This window comes from Desarmillaria tabescens, assembly GCF_030435595.1.
Source record: "Desarmillaria tabescens strain CCBAS 213 chromosome Unknown EV420scaffold_1, whole genome shotgun sequence".
NCBI classification, from domain to species: domain Eukaryota; kingdom Fungi; phylum Basidiomycota; class Agaricomycetes; order Agaricales; family Physalacriaceae; genus Desarmillaria; species Desarmillaria tabescens.
In genome coordinates, this window is record NW_026848300.1 from 1,023,822 (window position 1) to 1,037,389 (window position 13,568).

The window sequence follows — 13,568 nt, forward strand, 5'->3', positions numbered from 1 at the left end:
CATCCTTCATGAATCGAGGGCAAAAAGGTGTCATCCTAGATATTCTCAAAGTCAGACCAAACATATTGAAGTTAAAGTAGAAAGGAATGTGCGCTTGACAGAATCTGCACTTCAGCGGAGCAAGGCTGACCAGGCCCTAATCAATGGATATCCAAATAGTATAACACCATGCAGTAATCCGAAAGACGGTCCCGAGATCTTGGACGGAGAGCGGTAGCCTGAGAGGGAACGACAGACGTTCAGGAATTAATGGTCAGAAGAGAAGGACAGTCAAATGAAGTTACAGGCGTTGCTATGCTTTCGAGAAGACGAAAGATGCGCATGTGCATCCTTCAGTGTTGCGTGTTCTGTCTAGAGACACACCTTCGCGTTCCCTGAGCCGGAACTTTGTAAGTAACAAGCTAGAATTCCATTTGCGCAATGCACCAGTCGTTCATAAGAAGAGAATAATCAGGTATCCGTGCCGTACACATCAAGAGTTCCACAAGTAGAACCCGGAGGGCGGTGGGCTTAGTTGTAGTCGTGAAAGTGGGATACCAAGTACGTTCAAATTCAAATTGAATTTGGTCAAACGCCATCAGCAATAGGGGCTACTTAATCGATGGCAAAGCGAAAGGTTACAAGGCCTCTTATCAATGTTTCAATGACAAGTACGATGAATACGTTAAACAATGTTCTGGGCAAGAAGCATTTGTTGGCATGTTATGTCAGATTAACGGAGTAATTCTTTTGTCAACTCGGAGGGGCGGTTGCAACAATTTTGACAGTGCGATGTCGGACAGAGAAGACTGATATTTATATATGTACATGTAGTGCAAAGAGTAATAAAATCTTGTGTCACATATGCTTTTCAGTAGTACATTTCATCTCTAATCTCTGCAAACCAGGTTGCATGCGATAACGGTTAGTGGCAGAGCTGAAGCTGAGGCGTTGGGGTCATTTTCCTACGACTATCGTTTCTTTAAGAGTAATTGTCAAGGCACGTATCATGTCAATGATATGGCGTTCGAATATGTTCCACAAGTCGACCATGAAAATCCTGCCCTTCGCCCGAGGCAAGAGAAGCCATGAGCCTGGCAAGGAGACCATACTGAGATTGATCCAAAAAATCTGAAGAAAATGGTGCAGATGGTCCAAGATGCCAGAACTTGAATGATAGTAAATGTAGTAACGATCTTGAAAAACAGAATTCGATCGTGAACGATCGCCAAGTTCGACTCGGAGGTAATTGACCGAAACCGGACCGGATTAGCCGGTAGCAAACAAAGTTCGGAGGCCGTCAAGACGGTCATATCACTCCGTATCGAATTATTCTCCTCCCTATCTTTTACCGGTATCACAATTCAAGACAGGATCCGTAATGGCCCTGGCTGCTTTGAAGACGGAGCTCAGGGTATGGAATGCGGCATTGGAGGCAAATGATGCAGGAAACTTTGCTAAGGCTCTGGTGCTATTCCAGGTGAGTTGAGACGACCTTTTTGAGCGTTTCTGGGACTTACATCGGCGGTAGGAAATTGTTGATACGTCGAAGATTTGGGTAAATATGGCCTTGATACAGCGAAGGATCGAGAATTACAACGAAGCAGTGAGGTCCTTGACCAGAGCAATCGCGTTAGATCCGTCCTTGGTGCTTGCGTGCGTCGTGTCACCTGCATTGCTGCAGTCAACTCACTGGCATCTCTACTAAGGTACTATGAACGTGGCGTATGCTATCACGCCCTGAACAAGCTCGCCAAGGCGCTGGACGACTTTACTGCAGCAGAATCACGAATGAAAGGAAGCAGCGTGGTGTCCGTTTGTTGTCTGCTCTACCAGCGTCCATCTTACCATTAAAATGCAGACACTACGACGAACTTGGCCTTGCTTTCTCTCTCCATCTTGCAGAAGTCCAATTCAATAAGGGCTGCGTGTTGATACGACAAGGCCGACAATCAGAGGGTGTTGCAACTCTACGGAAGACCATTTTTCTCAGAGCCCTGCACGCTGATCGTGTCATACAAGGGGTACACGCCGACTCCAGTAGAATCATTGAGCTGTTAAGAGTGGTGAGTCTTCTACCGGTGTTCCCCTGATTTAGCCCTGGCCACCTGGCCGCTTTACTTCCATATCGTTATTTAATACCCTCTTTCTTTTCTGACACTCATTAACAGCCCCCTGGGAGACTGTTTCGACCCACCGACAGCAAAATCAAGTTCCTGGAAGAATACGACATGGAGGGCTATACCTATGGTGACGAGAAATTTACTACATCCCCCCGCAAGGGCTCGGGCTCGTTCTACAGCCACAGATCCGACGCCTCGAGTACCTGCGCCCCAAGCATTGATAGCTTCCCCTCCTCTCCTAAGAAGTGGGACTATCACCGTCGACACATATCAGAATCGTCGTCATACCCTCCACAGCACAGTCGGACAGAACTAAACAAGGTGATGGGAGCCGACATGGTGACGCCAACAACGGACATCACTACGATACCATGTGCAGGTCTCCGTATCTCACATGGCAAACTAGCGGGTCTCATGGGCTGGCGCTTCGCCGTAGAGCTCGACACCTCGCCGAGCTCAAAATACACCGGTACTCCGCGGAACTCAATCGTTACCAATTTCATCCTCGATACGGGCATCGGAAAGTCGCACGTCCCACCCGAAACTCTGATAGCACTAGGATATTCTGGGAGCTTAAAACGTGAGTGGTCCAATCTACTTCGCAGCTTGTCTGATGGAATATGATACAGCCGGAGCCCAAGTGGCCTTGAGAATACAGGGCATCCGTACCAAATGTGTGATTGCACATGAAGGAGAAGCTGGGAGGTTGTGCGGGCAGTTCTTGACCTCGGGATCTCTCACCCTTTACTTTGATACCAAGCTAGATGCCCCCGTGCTTTACGGTAAGCATCTTCAGTTGCGTAACTGCTGTCGACACTCATCTTTCGAAGTCGCCGATGACAATCCAGACGCTGCCAGCATTCCTCGGACAATTCAACCTATCTCATCACCAAGATTATCATTGAAAGCCGCTGTAAACGCTCTGCTTGCATTTCGTGTTCCACGGTCATCGACATGAATACCATCTTCTCTGGGAACGTGGATATATGATTATACCTGTGGATGAACTCTAATCTTATTTAATTCGTGACGACCCTATAGGGACAAAATTGTAGACGCTGGTAGTTTGTGTAACGGATAAATTTATTAATGTACACGAATTTACGATCATGATCACCTGTTTAGTTGCTCCTTTACTAATCACGGTCATTGAATAACACACGCGACGTCGAAAGCACCGCTTTTTTCTCATGGCTCCTCCTTCAGCTTTCGGTATTTGCTCAGCTGCCGTCTAATACGGTTGACAGTGAATGCAATTTCGTGGTTATGTGTTTTATCTTGCATCCGTTGCCTTCTTTTCGATTCAATTAGTAAGTGGAACAGTCTGGTGGCGGCTTTCCGGCTCTGGACGACACTCTTATCAATTCCACATGGCGTTGGGAAAGAATATTGCGATAAGAGTCTCAAGCTCGATGGAAGAATCGGAACCCTTCCTCGCAAGAACAGGATGAAAGTCGTTTTTGCATTGGTACTCGCAGTCCTGACAACGGGATATCATGCAATTTCTCCGCAACAGAGCACAGCTAGAGATGTTTTCCCAGATCTCTATGAGGCATCTGTGTTGGAGTTGCAGGATGGCTTGGATAAGGGGCTGTTCACCAGCGTTGATCTAATCAAGGTGCGCCTTCAACGTTTCAACCACTCTCCTTCCAAAGAAGCTGCAACAAGTTGTAGGCATACTTTGCACGAATTGACGAAGTCAACCTTCAAGGGCCTGAGCTTCGCGCCATAATTGAAACGAACCCGTCGGCGTTGGCCCAGGCGGCGGAAATGGACGCTGAAAGACAACTGCGCGGAAAAAGAGGCGCGTTACATGGCATTCCTATTCTCTTAAAAGTGTGCTCTTCGCGTGGCTATATGCTATTGTTAACGCGTCCTGTAGGACAATATCGCCACTGTTGCTTCCGAAGGTAACTTAATTTCTCTTCAAAACCCCGGACTCATATCCGTCGCGCAGGGATGAACACCACAGCAGGTTCATTCAGTCTTCTTGATTCCGTAGTTCCGGATGATGCTGGCGTAGTCAAAAGGTTGCGCAAAGCTGGCGCTAAAATCCTTGGCAAAGCCAACCTCTCTGAATTTGCTCATTTCCGCGGACGCCTAGCATCGGGCTGGTCCGGCCGCGGCGGACAATCGAAAGGTGCATACTTTCCTGGTGCAGATCCGTGTGGCTCGTCCTCGGGATCTGGCATAGCAGCGTCGATTGGTCTGGCGGCAGTGACGCTCGGCACCGAGACGGATGGAAGCATCACCTGCCCGTCGAGCCAGAACAACGTTGCAGGTATTAAGCCGACAGTGGGCCTGACATCAAGGGCTGGAGGTGAGTAAATGAACCTGCGAAACAGTGAGCGGGCTAAAATGTAAGGATTCATAGTAATACCCATTTCATCCCACCAGGACACCGTTGGACCTATAACGCGTTCGGTGGCAGACGCAGCCATTGTGCTATCCGTCATCGCAGGCAAGGATCCTAACGATAATTTTACTCTGGCACAACCGTCTGTCGTTCCAGACTATACCCGAGCATTAAGAATGGGTGCTCTCGCTGGCAAGCGGATTGGTGTTCCCAGAAAGGTTTTCCTCGACCCCTCGCTGTCGGGATTGGATCAACCAGTCTTGGACGCGTTTGAAATTGCTCTCGAGACAATCAAGCTCCTGGGAGCAACTGTGGTGGATCCCGCTGATCTTCCTTCGGCGGAGCAGATTCTGAGGTCCAACAATGAGACTATTGTATTAGACGTCGATTTTAAGGTACTGTTACTTCACCGCGACTGTCATTCGATCAACTTATTGGGCAAAGATTGAACTGAACAGGTATTTTTCCGGCCTTATCAAGAATCCTTCGGGAGTACGCAGTCTTACCGACCTGATCAAATTCAACGATGATCATCCCGACCTTGAGGAACCAGCCAATTTCACCGATCAGTCTGAGCAAGTGTCCAATTGTTTTATATGTCTCAAAAGCCCCTTCTGAAGAATTTATTAGGCTGATAGAATCCGAGGCCACTAATGGTTTCGACGATGCCTACTTTAGCGCTCTAGCAATCGACCGGGAGCTTGGCGGAAGCATGGGTATCGATGCCGCCATGAAGGAGTTTGACCTAGACGCGCTAGTTCTACCTTCTCCAGGGTTCACGACGACCATTGCAGGTGAGTCGCAATGCATCAACCCTTTCCCAGCAATTGATGTCCCTCAGCTATCGTCGGGTATCCCATTGTGACTGGTGAGGCCAGAACTCATAGGATTTCGTTCCTGACTTTTTTTATAGTCCCCTTGGGGTTTTATCCTGACAACACCACTATCGAAAGTGCTGGTCCTGAGACGGTGTATCCGGCACCTGGAGTCCCATTTGGTCTATCATTCTTTGCTTCGGCATTCTCCGAGTTCGACCTAATTGGTTACGCTTTTGCGTACGAACAGAAGAGTCAAACGAGGCTTATGAGAAAGGCATTCCCGGAAGCAATTCCGTCTACACAGCTCCGGGACGTTATAGGAAACCGCTTCCGAACCATGCATCCATAGGTTTGGCCAGTGGACCGCATTTTTGCTCCAACTAGTCTACTCCCAAACATTCACATTCTGACTATATCCCATTTTCGTGCGTATTCTCCGGAACAATGTGCCTATAGCATGAAACAGAAATGTATGTGACTTGTCTCACTCGTACACTTAACATGGCGTCTGTATATTGTGTTCCATGCTCTTGATAGACGTTACGCATGGAGTACATGTTGAGTCTCCGACGTTCTATCTATGTGCATCGTGGCATTACCTTGTCTTGAATCCCCACATCTTTCATCAACAGACCGCCTTAAGTTTCTCAGATAATTCCTCTACATCATCGCCTTCGATTCACTGAACCGTTGATGCCATAGTCCTCTCGTTGCGCCCTTGATATCAATTTGCGCCCGTATAAATGGCTGTCCAGCCAGATGCTTAGTGGACACGCGCTCCATCCTACATCCACTTTCTTGGTTTGAATTATACCGAAATGACGACACAGCGCTTTCCCGGCGTTCACAACTAAGCGCCACTTTGTATTGCCTCGGGCTGCATTCATTGATTGACGTGTTCCGTGAACGGATGCTGTGTCGGTATCTTCTACGTTCAGTCATCTTGATTGTTACTTATATTTGCGTCAATATATTCTGAGAGCTATTGACCCTGTACCACCGCAGGCAACATTTACAAGACAGGTGGACAAGGGTTTCAGGCGATTATGTTGCCCCCTTCTCACGTTGATCCAGGAGCTTTTCTGCACACCCCCAGCACGACACCTCATACATGGCTTCCACAAGGCGCTGTGAGTATCTATCTCTTCATGACCATATATGCGTCGTTAACTGACATGATTTGTCCACAGACCTGTTTGTCTGGGTGCTACTACTTATACCAGCAGCAGCTGGCGTCAATTTCAACCAATGTTTAGATGATATCCAGTCGGGAAACTATGGGCTAGACGGTGTCTTGGATAAGGACGGAAACTCAATTTTGACCTACGAGAACGCAACTGCCGTGACACTTGAGTTGTGCTATCGTGCGTGTGGTCGAGGGTCGGAGCCCTTCTCATTTCCATCTTTCGCTCAGGAATCAAGCGCTTGGCTTGTTCCATGGTTGGCTTTACTGTCGCAACTTCCTTTTGGCGCAAACGACCTATTCGAAAACGCTAATTACATCATTCTCGCCGTCGGCTCTCCCACCCTTATCATTTATTCCCTTTCTCTTTCCGCCCTTAACACTCGTTGGATCGGTCGCCTCCTTGACACTGCTAAGCGATATCCCAATCGTAATCACACTGCCAGAGCTTTCAATGCCCTTCAGCATTGCTGCTTTTATCTTGAACCGTCAGACGAAGTGATAGCATCTATTATCGTCCTCCCCCAAAATGATGTATGGTGGGAAGGGCTCGTCAAGGCATTGGAAGCTCGACGACTCGGGTGGACCATCTCTGCCTTCTTCAATCTCATCTGGGTTTTGATTGCTTTCATCTTCACCATCATCGATGCACTCAATAGTCCAAGTCAGGACTCCAACGCCAGCGGGCAAAGCATCGGTCTTCTTTGGCTCTGGCTGTATCCGGTCGTTGTAGGATGGATAGTCTTATCTCCCGAGTGCGACAGGCGGTGGCTCGAAAGTCAGCTACTGCGCGCGGGAAGTAAGGCTGTCATAGCGTCAGACACACCCGGACAATTCAACAAGTGTCCTCCAAATAAGCATCCAATAACCCTGTGCAGACCTGGCACGTCTCGCTGGAACTTTCCAAACGATGACATCTACTGTACACTGCCGATATTTGACTTCGCACGAGTGTATTGGCTGAATCAGGTGGTGCTCGACTATTTCCAGTTGTATCATTCTGCTGCCGAGAAAGCGCATGCTCGTGGACTCATCAGAGGCAATGGTACCATCGACGATGAACACAGAGATGGTACTAAAGACGTTATCATCTCACGTTGCTACCACGAAACTCCTGTGGAATGTCAAGGAGAGAGTGTGGGGTGCCGGATTTTAAAAGCGTCAATTGCAGCTTTGATAGTCCAATGGGGTTCCACGGCATCAGGCATAGTCGTCATCTATTTTACGCCTACAAAAGGTGCTGATGCATCATATCACTCCATTTTCATTCTAACGTTTCCTGTAGGTCTGGGATGTCGGTCTTTATCTTTCCTTATCTATGGATTGGTTTCGACAGTGGCGTGGTGGTGCATGATTGTATCCGCGTGGCTAGCTCATCGTTCATCTACATGGCCGGGGCCTCGTCCTGCCATGGAAATCGCAACAGATACATTAGCACATATCCCGTTGACTGCGATCCCAATATCGATGCCGGCACCAAATCTGCCAAGCGAGCCTCTATCGGCTTGTCAGTCCTCTCAAACTACGCTTCCATCAGAATCTTGCGGGAGGAAGGAAACCGTTGGAGCTAATTGTGGCACTGCATTGCCGAACCATGATAGCGGTTTTACTGTATGGTCCAGACGCTTTTCCCGAGCAGGAAAGACCTTGGCGTTCCTCAACGCGCTATTCCTATTTGGATTCTGTCTGGCACAGCTGGGAAATGGATTTTCAAACTGCTGGTGCAATAGCAGCTACATCGGACTACGGAGTAAAGCATATGTAGCTTTGGCCATTCCTAGCAGTGACTTTGCTTCCCTCAGGACCGCATGGGGTGGCGCAATTTTCTTAGGTATTGCAATCTCGTCACTGTTTGCAGTCCTTATCATTTTTGCAAAGAAAACGCGCTACCCCGACTGATTTACGGCGACACCCGTTGGGCCGTTTCGTGTAATAATATCTACCCACGGCATGGTTTTTCTTGTTTGGATTTCTTTTTGTCTACAGTGTAATCATACACTTGGCTGTCAACAAGCGCCTGGAAGTGATACGTATGCAGATCAATATCTGAGTAGTAGCTGTGAGCCTTGACCTTACTCTCCGAAACAGAAACAAAAAAATGCCCTTTAAGAGAATTTATGAGAAAGCAGGGACACCCGTACTTTCCTCCCAGAGATTCTTCAAGACCATGAAACCCACTCCAAACAATGCTCCCTTGGTCACCGTTTGAGACCAAGAATCTTGAGGTTCCGAAAGAGACTCGTCCGTAATATGAGCGGATATAGAAGTTATATCCGCAACACCGTCATCCATTATCAGATAATGAGAGGTGAAGGTCCACCGAAGCTTATGTCCCGCCGCCTCCACCTGCTCTCGTAATTCCGGTGATAGAGTATTCGCGTCATACTGAACATGCAGGATCCTTCGACGGACACTGAGGATGAACGATTCGACCTCGCCTACAATCTCCAGCACTTCATCTATCGCTCCGCAAATGTCCTCCACTTTTTCGGCGAGGAGTCCCCAAGCTTGGAGAGGTGGGAAAATGACACCAGATTTGAGATACACAGTCCAGGAGAATAGACGGGGGAGGGGGTTGTAGGGTGAAAATAGGCGATCTCGAAGCGAGGTGGTAAACTCGTCGACAAGGTAAGCACGGGTCTGGCGCCATTGTTCTTCGGCGGTACGAGCGGATTGGCGGAAATCGGCAATGTAGCGCCAAGTTTCCTCCCAGGAATGACTGGGGTTGCCGAGAGCTCTGTCAAGAGAACGCAGGGCACCGTCGACCGCACTCATGGAATCCAGTATGCATCGCATTGTGTTCGCAATATCGTCCCGTCCTTGGTAGAAGATGTCACATAGTTCTTTGGGAAGCGAACAGGTACAATTGTGTGAAGAATCGTAGAGGGTGAATAGCAACTCTTGTAACGCGTCGTTTATACAGTATATCTTTTTCACGATTGTTGTAGCCTTCTCAAAGAAGGCACGTTGGCTCAAGGAGGCATCGTATGTATCGTCACTTGGCTGTGATATATTATTGAATAAAAAAACCGAAACTATTGAATAAAGGAACGTGCCTTCAATACAGAGAGTACCAAGAGCAGATCGTCGTTTCTACTACTTCCTCGCTGATCCTCTAGGTCGATCTCAGCCATGACATTCTGGGGGAATCTTTATTGAAGAATTGGCTAGCGCAAGCAGAAGATGCTACGTACCACCAAGTCTTGCCCGGGAAGGAGGTAAAAGGGCAGACATGAACAGTTACAGCTTGCGCTGGCACATCAAGGCCGCTGCAGGCATGTGAATGCTACGGGGTGGACTAGGGTAAGATGTTACGTATGCTGTAGGTCCACGCAGGTCCCATCCTCTGACTGCGCTGCTGCGCCGAACCAGTGCCACAGCCTCTCGCAGGCCCGGAATGACTTACGATTGCATCCGAGTTGATGATTACAAGATATCAAACGGAGTTCATATATTTAGTACAAACAATTCTGTCATCCCGGTAAAGTAGTATTGTCAAAGTCCATGGACCTCTACGCCGTTTTCGCCTCCTTATCCTTCGCATCCAGACTAACCTTGGCAAGTTTACTTGTCAAGGTGTCCGAGTTCTTTCCATCAACCGAAATATCATCCGTCTTCTTCAGACTCTGCCTGATGTCCAAAGACGACTCAGTGGGATGGTTCATATTGTGATGATGCATGATAGAAGCATTCTGATACGTCCTGTCAATTGTATTATAGTTGCTGTAGATACGAAACGTCTTACCTCCATTACTTCCTTCGCACTCTCCTCTTTATACAATCGCACGTTATCCGACAGTTCCTGCTTCTGCGGGTCCAGATGGCTGTTACCGGCGAGAGCAGTCATACGGTTAAGTGCAGTAATGCTAAATGCCGCCTTGCGCCATAGCTGCTTTGCATTGAGGGCCTTCTTGACATGTGGTAGTAGATCAGCTGGACCACCACTTGGGTTCTCGGGGTCAGGAACGAAGTGAGGCAATGTGTCCGCAAGCCATTTGTGCTCCAAGCATTGTGCTGCTGTGGGGCGATTGGATGGGTCGATTGTCAAGCAGTCTCGAATGAAGTCTCGAGCGGTATCGCTAACGTTGGCCCAATATTCATGAGGTTCAAATTTGTAGTCGCCAGCAATGATGGCTTCCATCTCCTGTTGTTGCGAGTCACGATCAAAGGGAGTGTATCCCGCGAGTAGGAAATACGTGATTACGCCCATAGCCCAAACATCGACGGGCTTCCCATGGCCGGCTATGCTCGCAATCAGCAGTCAGCCACGTAATTAGATATAGCGCGTACTCTTTTTGAAAATCTCGGGCGCCATGTAGCCTGGCGTTCCGCAAATTTCAGTCAACATATTTAGTTTTTCCTCCTCCATTACGCGACTGAGGCCAAAATCTGCAATCATGATGTCGGCTTCCTCGGCCTTTGTGCGAAAGAGAAGATTTTCTGGCTTGAGGTCGCGGTGAACGATGCCGGAGGCATGGATATACTTGACGGCTTGGAAAATAGTGCGAACGAGGCCAGCAGCGTCCGCTTCGTAGTAGTTGCCTTTAGCGCATATCCGGTCGAAAAGCTCCCCGCCAGTACAAAGATCGAAGCATAGATAAAGATTGTGAGAGGTCTGTAGAAATCTGTGAGGTACTGGTCAACTAGATAAAGATGTATACATACTTCAAAGTAGTCACGGAGAGTCACAATGTTTTTGTGCCCGCTAGATATACGTTTCAAGACAGCGATCTCGTTCCGGACCTGTAGCGACCATTAGTAGGACGACCCAAAGATACGATGCCAGACGGGTACCATGTGTTCTCGGCCCTCCATGAGCTTCTTGTTGATAACCTTGCAAGCGAAGTATTCCCCCGTCTGGATGTGGATGGCCTCCTTAACGATGGCATATGTCCCGCTTCCAAGGGTCTTGCCGGTGCGATACTGATGCAAAGTAGATACGGTCAGGGATTGGAGGGTATACAGTCGAATGTACCTGGCAAGGAACGGTAGCATTCACTGGAGCCATTGTCGTTGCAGTGGTCTCTGGTTGCGCTGGAAATGTGGAGGTTACGGACGCCTCAGACGGTCGAGTCTAGACGTGATGGTGAGCGCTCCTGTCTTGGAAATGAAACCTTCGAAAAGGTTACTGGGCAAGGTCAAAACAAGGCGAAAAAGAGGAGGATGAAGGTAGAAAGCAAGATGGTATCTCTGATCAAAGTCTCGTTTCATCCCGCAATTGCAATTAAAGCGTCACACAGCCACATCTAAATCCGTCCGTACCTTCTGTGCACTGCTGACCACCTCCCTCGTGCCGTCGTCATGCTTTTTCGCCAATACCGCCGTGATCTGGTTCTTTAGTGCTGCAGCCGTAGGGATGATGGCGAGGGGGTCTATGCCAGACGGTGGGGTCTTCGAACGCTGGGTTTTTGTACTTTGACGGCGACTTTGTTGGGTCCCCATTTTTTCGGGGGTATACAAGACAAGTCTTCTTCTAGGATGATGGAAGTGTAGGTACAAGAGGAATGCTGATGAACTGAATCATTCGAGCCTTATACCAGTCACTGCCACGCCGACGCAACGCCGGCTACGCGTGTCTCCACTCTGGATATTCTTACCGAACGTATGTTTGACATTAGCCGGTTCAGGGTCATATAACTGACGTTGGGTTGGAAAATGGGCGGTGTTCCCTGGCAGGTCTGAGGACGACGATCAGGCTTAAATGATTCCTAATGCCAAGTTTCATTATGGACCGCATGTGCTAGTTCGGTCGACTTTCTTATCCGTGATGCAGTCTGACCTTCCAACGGCCAAAAAAATTATGCTTCCTTCACTAGATACTTCGACTGGGCCTAGACTTTGCTTTGGGGGTGCGTAGCCCTGGTGTTTGTTCAGCGTGTTTTTTTGCTTATTCAATTTAACAGGTCAACATACTTCGTTACCATTATATTTTCTCGCGTGGGCAAGAGTCCTATGTAATGAATCTAGGCAAGTCACAAGCAATACTACTCAACTGTTATGTTAGCCTCGTCTCTATCTTCATCCGTGTTCCCTCAATGACATCCGGTGCCACGCTACAGCCATCTCCACGTCGAAAAAAGGGAAAGCTACTTCACCCACATCCTACAGGCACGGTGAGAAGATCTCCCTCTGCCACCCCGCTGAGGAATAACAGTGACAGTTACATTCCCTTACCTAATCCTGACGTCGTATTCACTATCATCACTGTGTAATGAGTGTTGATCTTGAGTCTTTCTACCACAACCTCCGGATTCGTTTACCAGTACATAAACTCAATGCATATGGCTCATGCCGTGTCTCCAATTACCTCTAATACGAGTTTCATGGGTCTCCTCATGGCAACCTACATCTAAATACTAAGTATATCCCTTGTGTTTCTCACGGAATACAATTTGAATGATGCGTTAGTTATCACCGTGAGCTTCATTGAACAATGTTTATGCACGTACCAGCATGTACCGAGCAACTTAGTGGAAATCAATTGTATACATGTTTTGTATATCTACTATACAACAGGTGGATGTCGGAACCTGCTTCCGTCGCCGCTCTCATTGGCTACACAACTCGCGCTTCTCATTGACTCTTCTATTTTTGGCATGATTTTGTGCTTCTCGAGCGCTCTTCAACTTGCCGCGGTGATCATAGTCAAAATAGTCAAGGTTTGTCCAAATATCCGAAATTTACCACTGCGATCATTATCTAGCCAGAAGTTTAACTTGCGTCAAGTTATCCACTAGAGAGCACTGGGTACGAATCTACGATACAGAAAATTGAATGGAACACCTCGAGGAAGGTGAAATTCTCAGATTAGAGGTATTTGGGAGTTCGGAGGTCATTCAATCGTAGTGACTCCGTATTAAGGGAAGTAAAGTAGTTTGCGAAGCTAGACAAGGGTACATAGACTCTATGCATAGTGATTATGAGCTGCTCAAAGGCTATGAACTGTAACAATGTGTGTGAGTGGTCTTTTCAGTCGAAATGCCAATGTTGATTCATTATGGGCATTGTGACATCGAGAGGGAGTTTGCTTGACTTGCCGTATTAGATTTTGATGAATGATACATCGTAAAGATACTGTGCAATTGACATTTCTATATTACCTCAATAAG

At 47.9% G+C, this 13,568-nt stretch overlaps 5 protein-coding genes across 5 annotated transcripts; 3 read left to right on the plus strand and 2 right to left on the minus strand.

Moving 5' to 3' along the window:
- The first annotated feature begins 2,022 nt into the window (after positions 1-2,022).
- Positions 2,023-3,238, plus strand: EV420DRAFT_1494212 (uncharacterized protein). Its single transcript, XM_060470797.1, has 3 exons — positions 2,023-2,682; positions 2,732-2,884; positions 2,933-3,238. The coding sequence occupies exons 1-3, from the start codon at positions 2,211-2,213 to the stop codon at positions 3,058-3,060; spliced, it is 753 nt and encodes a 250-aa protein (XP_060339170.1). The 5' UTR covers positions 2,023-2,210; the 3' UTR covers positions 3,061-3,238.
- A 311-nt stretch (positions 3,239-3,549) lies between these two features.
- Positions 3,550-5,625, plus strand: EV420DRAFT_1256851 (amidase signature enzyme; the record flags this gene model as incomplete). The annotated part of the gene is made up of 9 exons (XM_060466796.1): positions 3,550-3,720; positions 3,777-3,938; positions 3,985-4,012; positions 4,060-4,422; positions 4,477-4,853; positions 4,903-5,027; positions 5,089-5,252; positions 5,300-5,326; positions 5,372-5,625. 9 exons carry the CDS (start codon positions 3,550-3,552, stop codon positions 5,623-5,625), a joined length of 1,671 nt encoding a protein of 556 aa, XP_060339171.1.
- A 497-nt stretch (positions 5,626-6,122) lies between these two features.
- On the plus strand, positions 6,123-8,466 carry EV420DRAFT_28246 (uncharacterized protein). Its single transcript, XM_060481523.1, has 3 exons — positions 6,123-6,406; positions 6,467-7,696; positions 7,745-8,466. The coding sequence occupies exons 1-3, from the start codon at positions 6,388-6,390 to the stop codon at positions 8,356-8,358; spliced, it is 1,863 nt and encodes a 620-aa protein (XP_060339172.1). The 5' UTR covers positions 6,123-6,387; the 3' UTR covers positions 8,359-8,466.
- Positions 8,437-9,892, minus strand: EV420DRAFT_27948 (uncharacterized protein). Its single transcript, XM_060481517.1, has 4 exons — positions 9,654-9,892; positions 9,516-9,599; positions 8,536-9,462; positions 8,437-8,476 (listed from the first exon to the last, which is right to left on the minus strand). Exons 2-3 carry the CDS (start codon positions 9,591-9,593, stop codon positions 8,575-8,577), a joined length of 966 nt encoding a protein of 321 aa, XP_060339173.1. The 5' UTR covers positions 9,594-9,599; positions 9,654-9,892; the 3' UTR covers positions 8,437-8,476; positions 8,536-8,574.
- Positions 9,893-9,971: 79 nt separating this feature from the next.
- Positions 9,972-11,467, minus strand: EV420DRAFT_1616043 (kinase-like domain-containing protein; the record flags this gene model as incomplete). Its single annotated transcript, XM_060475087.1, has 6 exons — positions 9,972-10,151; positions 10,205-10,701; positions 10,750-11,074; positions 11,125-11,202; positions 11,254-11,382; positions 11,435-11,467. The coding sequence occupies 6 exons, from the start codon at positions 11,465-11,467 to the stop codon at positions 9,972-9,974; spliced, it is 1,242 nt and encodes a 413-aa protein (XP_060339174.1).
- Between the last annotated feature and the right edge of the window lie 2,101 nt (positions 11,468-13,568).

Excerpts from the sequence above, each read along its gene's own strand:
- EV420DRAFT_28246 (XM_060481523.1), top strand. Across the intron at positions 7,697-7,744 it reads CTATTTTACGCCTACAAAAG|GTCTGGGATGTCGGTCTTTA; the intron begins GTGCTGATGCAT and ends CGTTTCCTGTAG.
- EV420DRAFT_1494212 (XM_060470797.1), top strand. The coding sequence starts at position 2,211 with ATGGAGGGCTATACCTATGGTGACGAGAAATTTACTACATCCCCCCGC. Across the intron at positions 2,683-2,731 it reads ATATTCTGGGAGCTTAAAAC|CCGGAGCCCAAGTGGCCTTG; the intron begins GTGAGTGGTCCA and ends AATATGATACAG. Across the intron at positions 2,885-2,932 it reads AGATGCCCCCGTGCTTTACG|TCGCCGATGACAATCCAGAC; the intron begins GTAAGCATCTTC and ends CATCTTTCGAAG.
- EV420DRAFT_27948 (XM_060481517.1), bottom strand. The coding sequence starts at position 9,593 with ATGGCTGAGATCGACCTAGAGGATCAGCGAGGAAGTAGTAGAAACGAC. Across the intron at positions 9,463-9,515 it reads TGGTACTCTCTGTATTGAAG|CCAAGTGACGATACATACGA; the intron begins GCACGTTCCTTT and ends AATATATCACAG.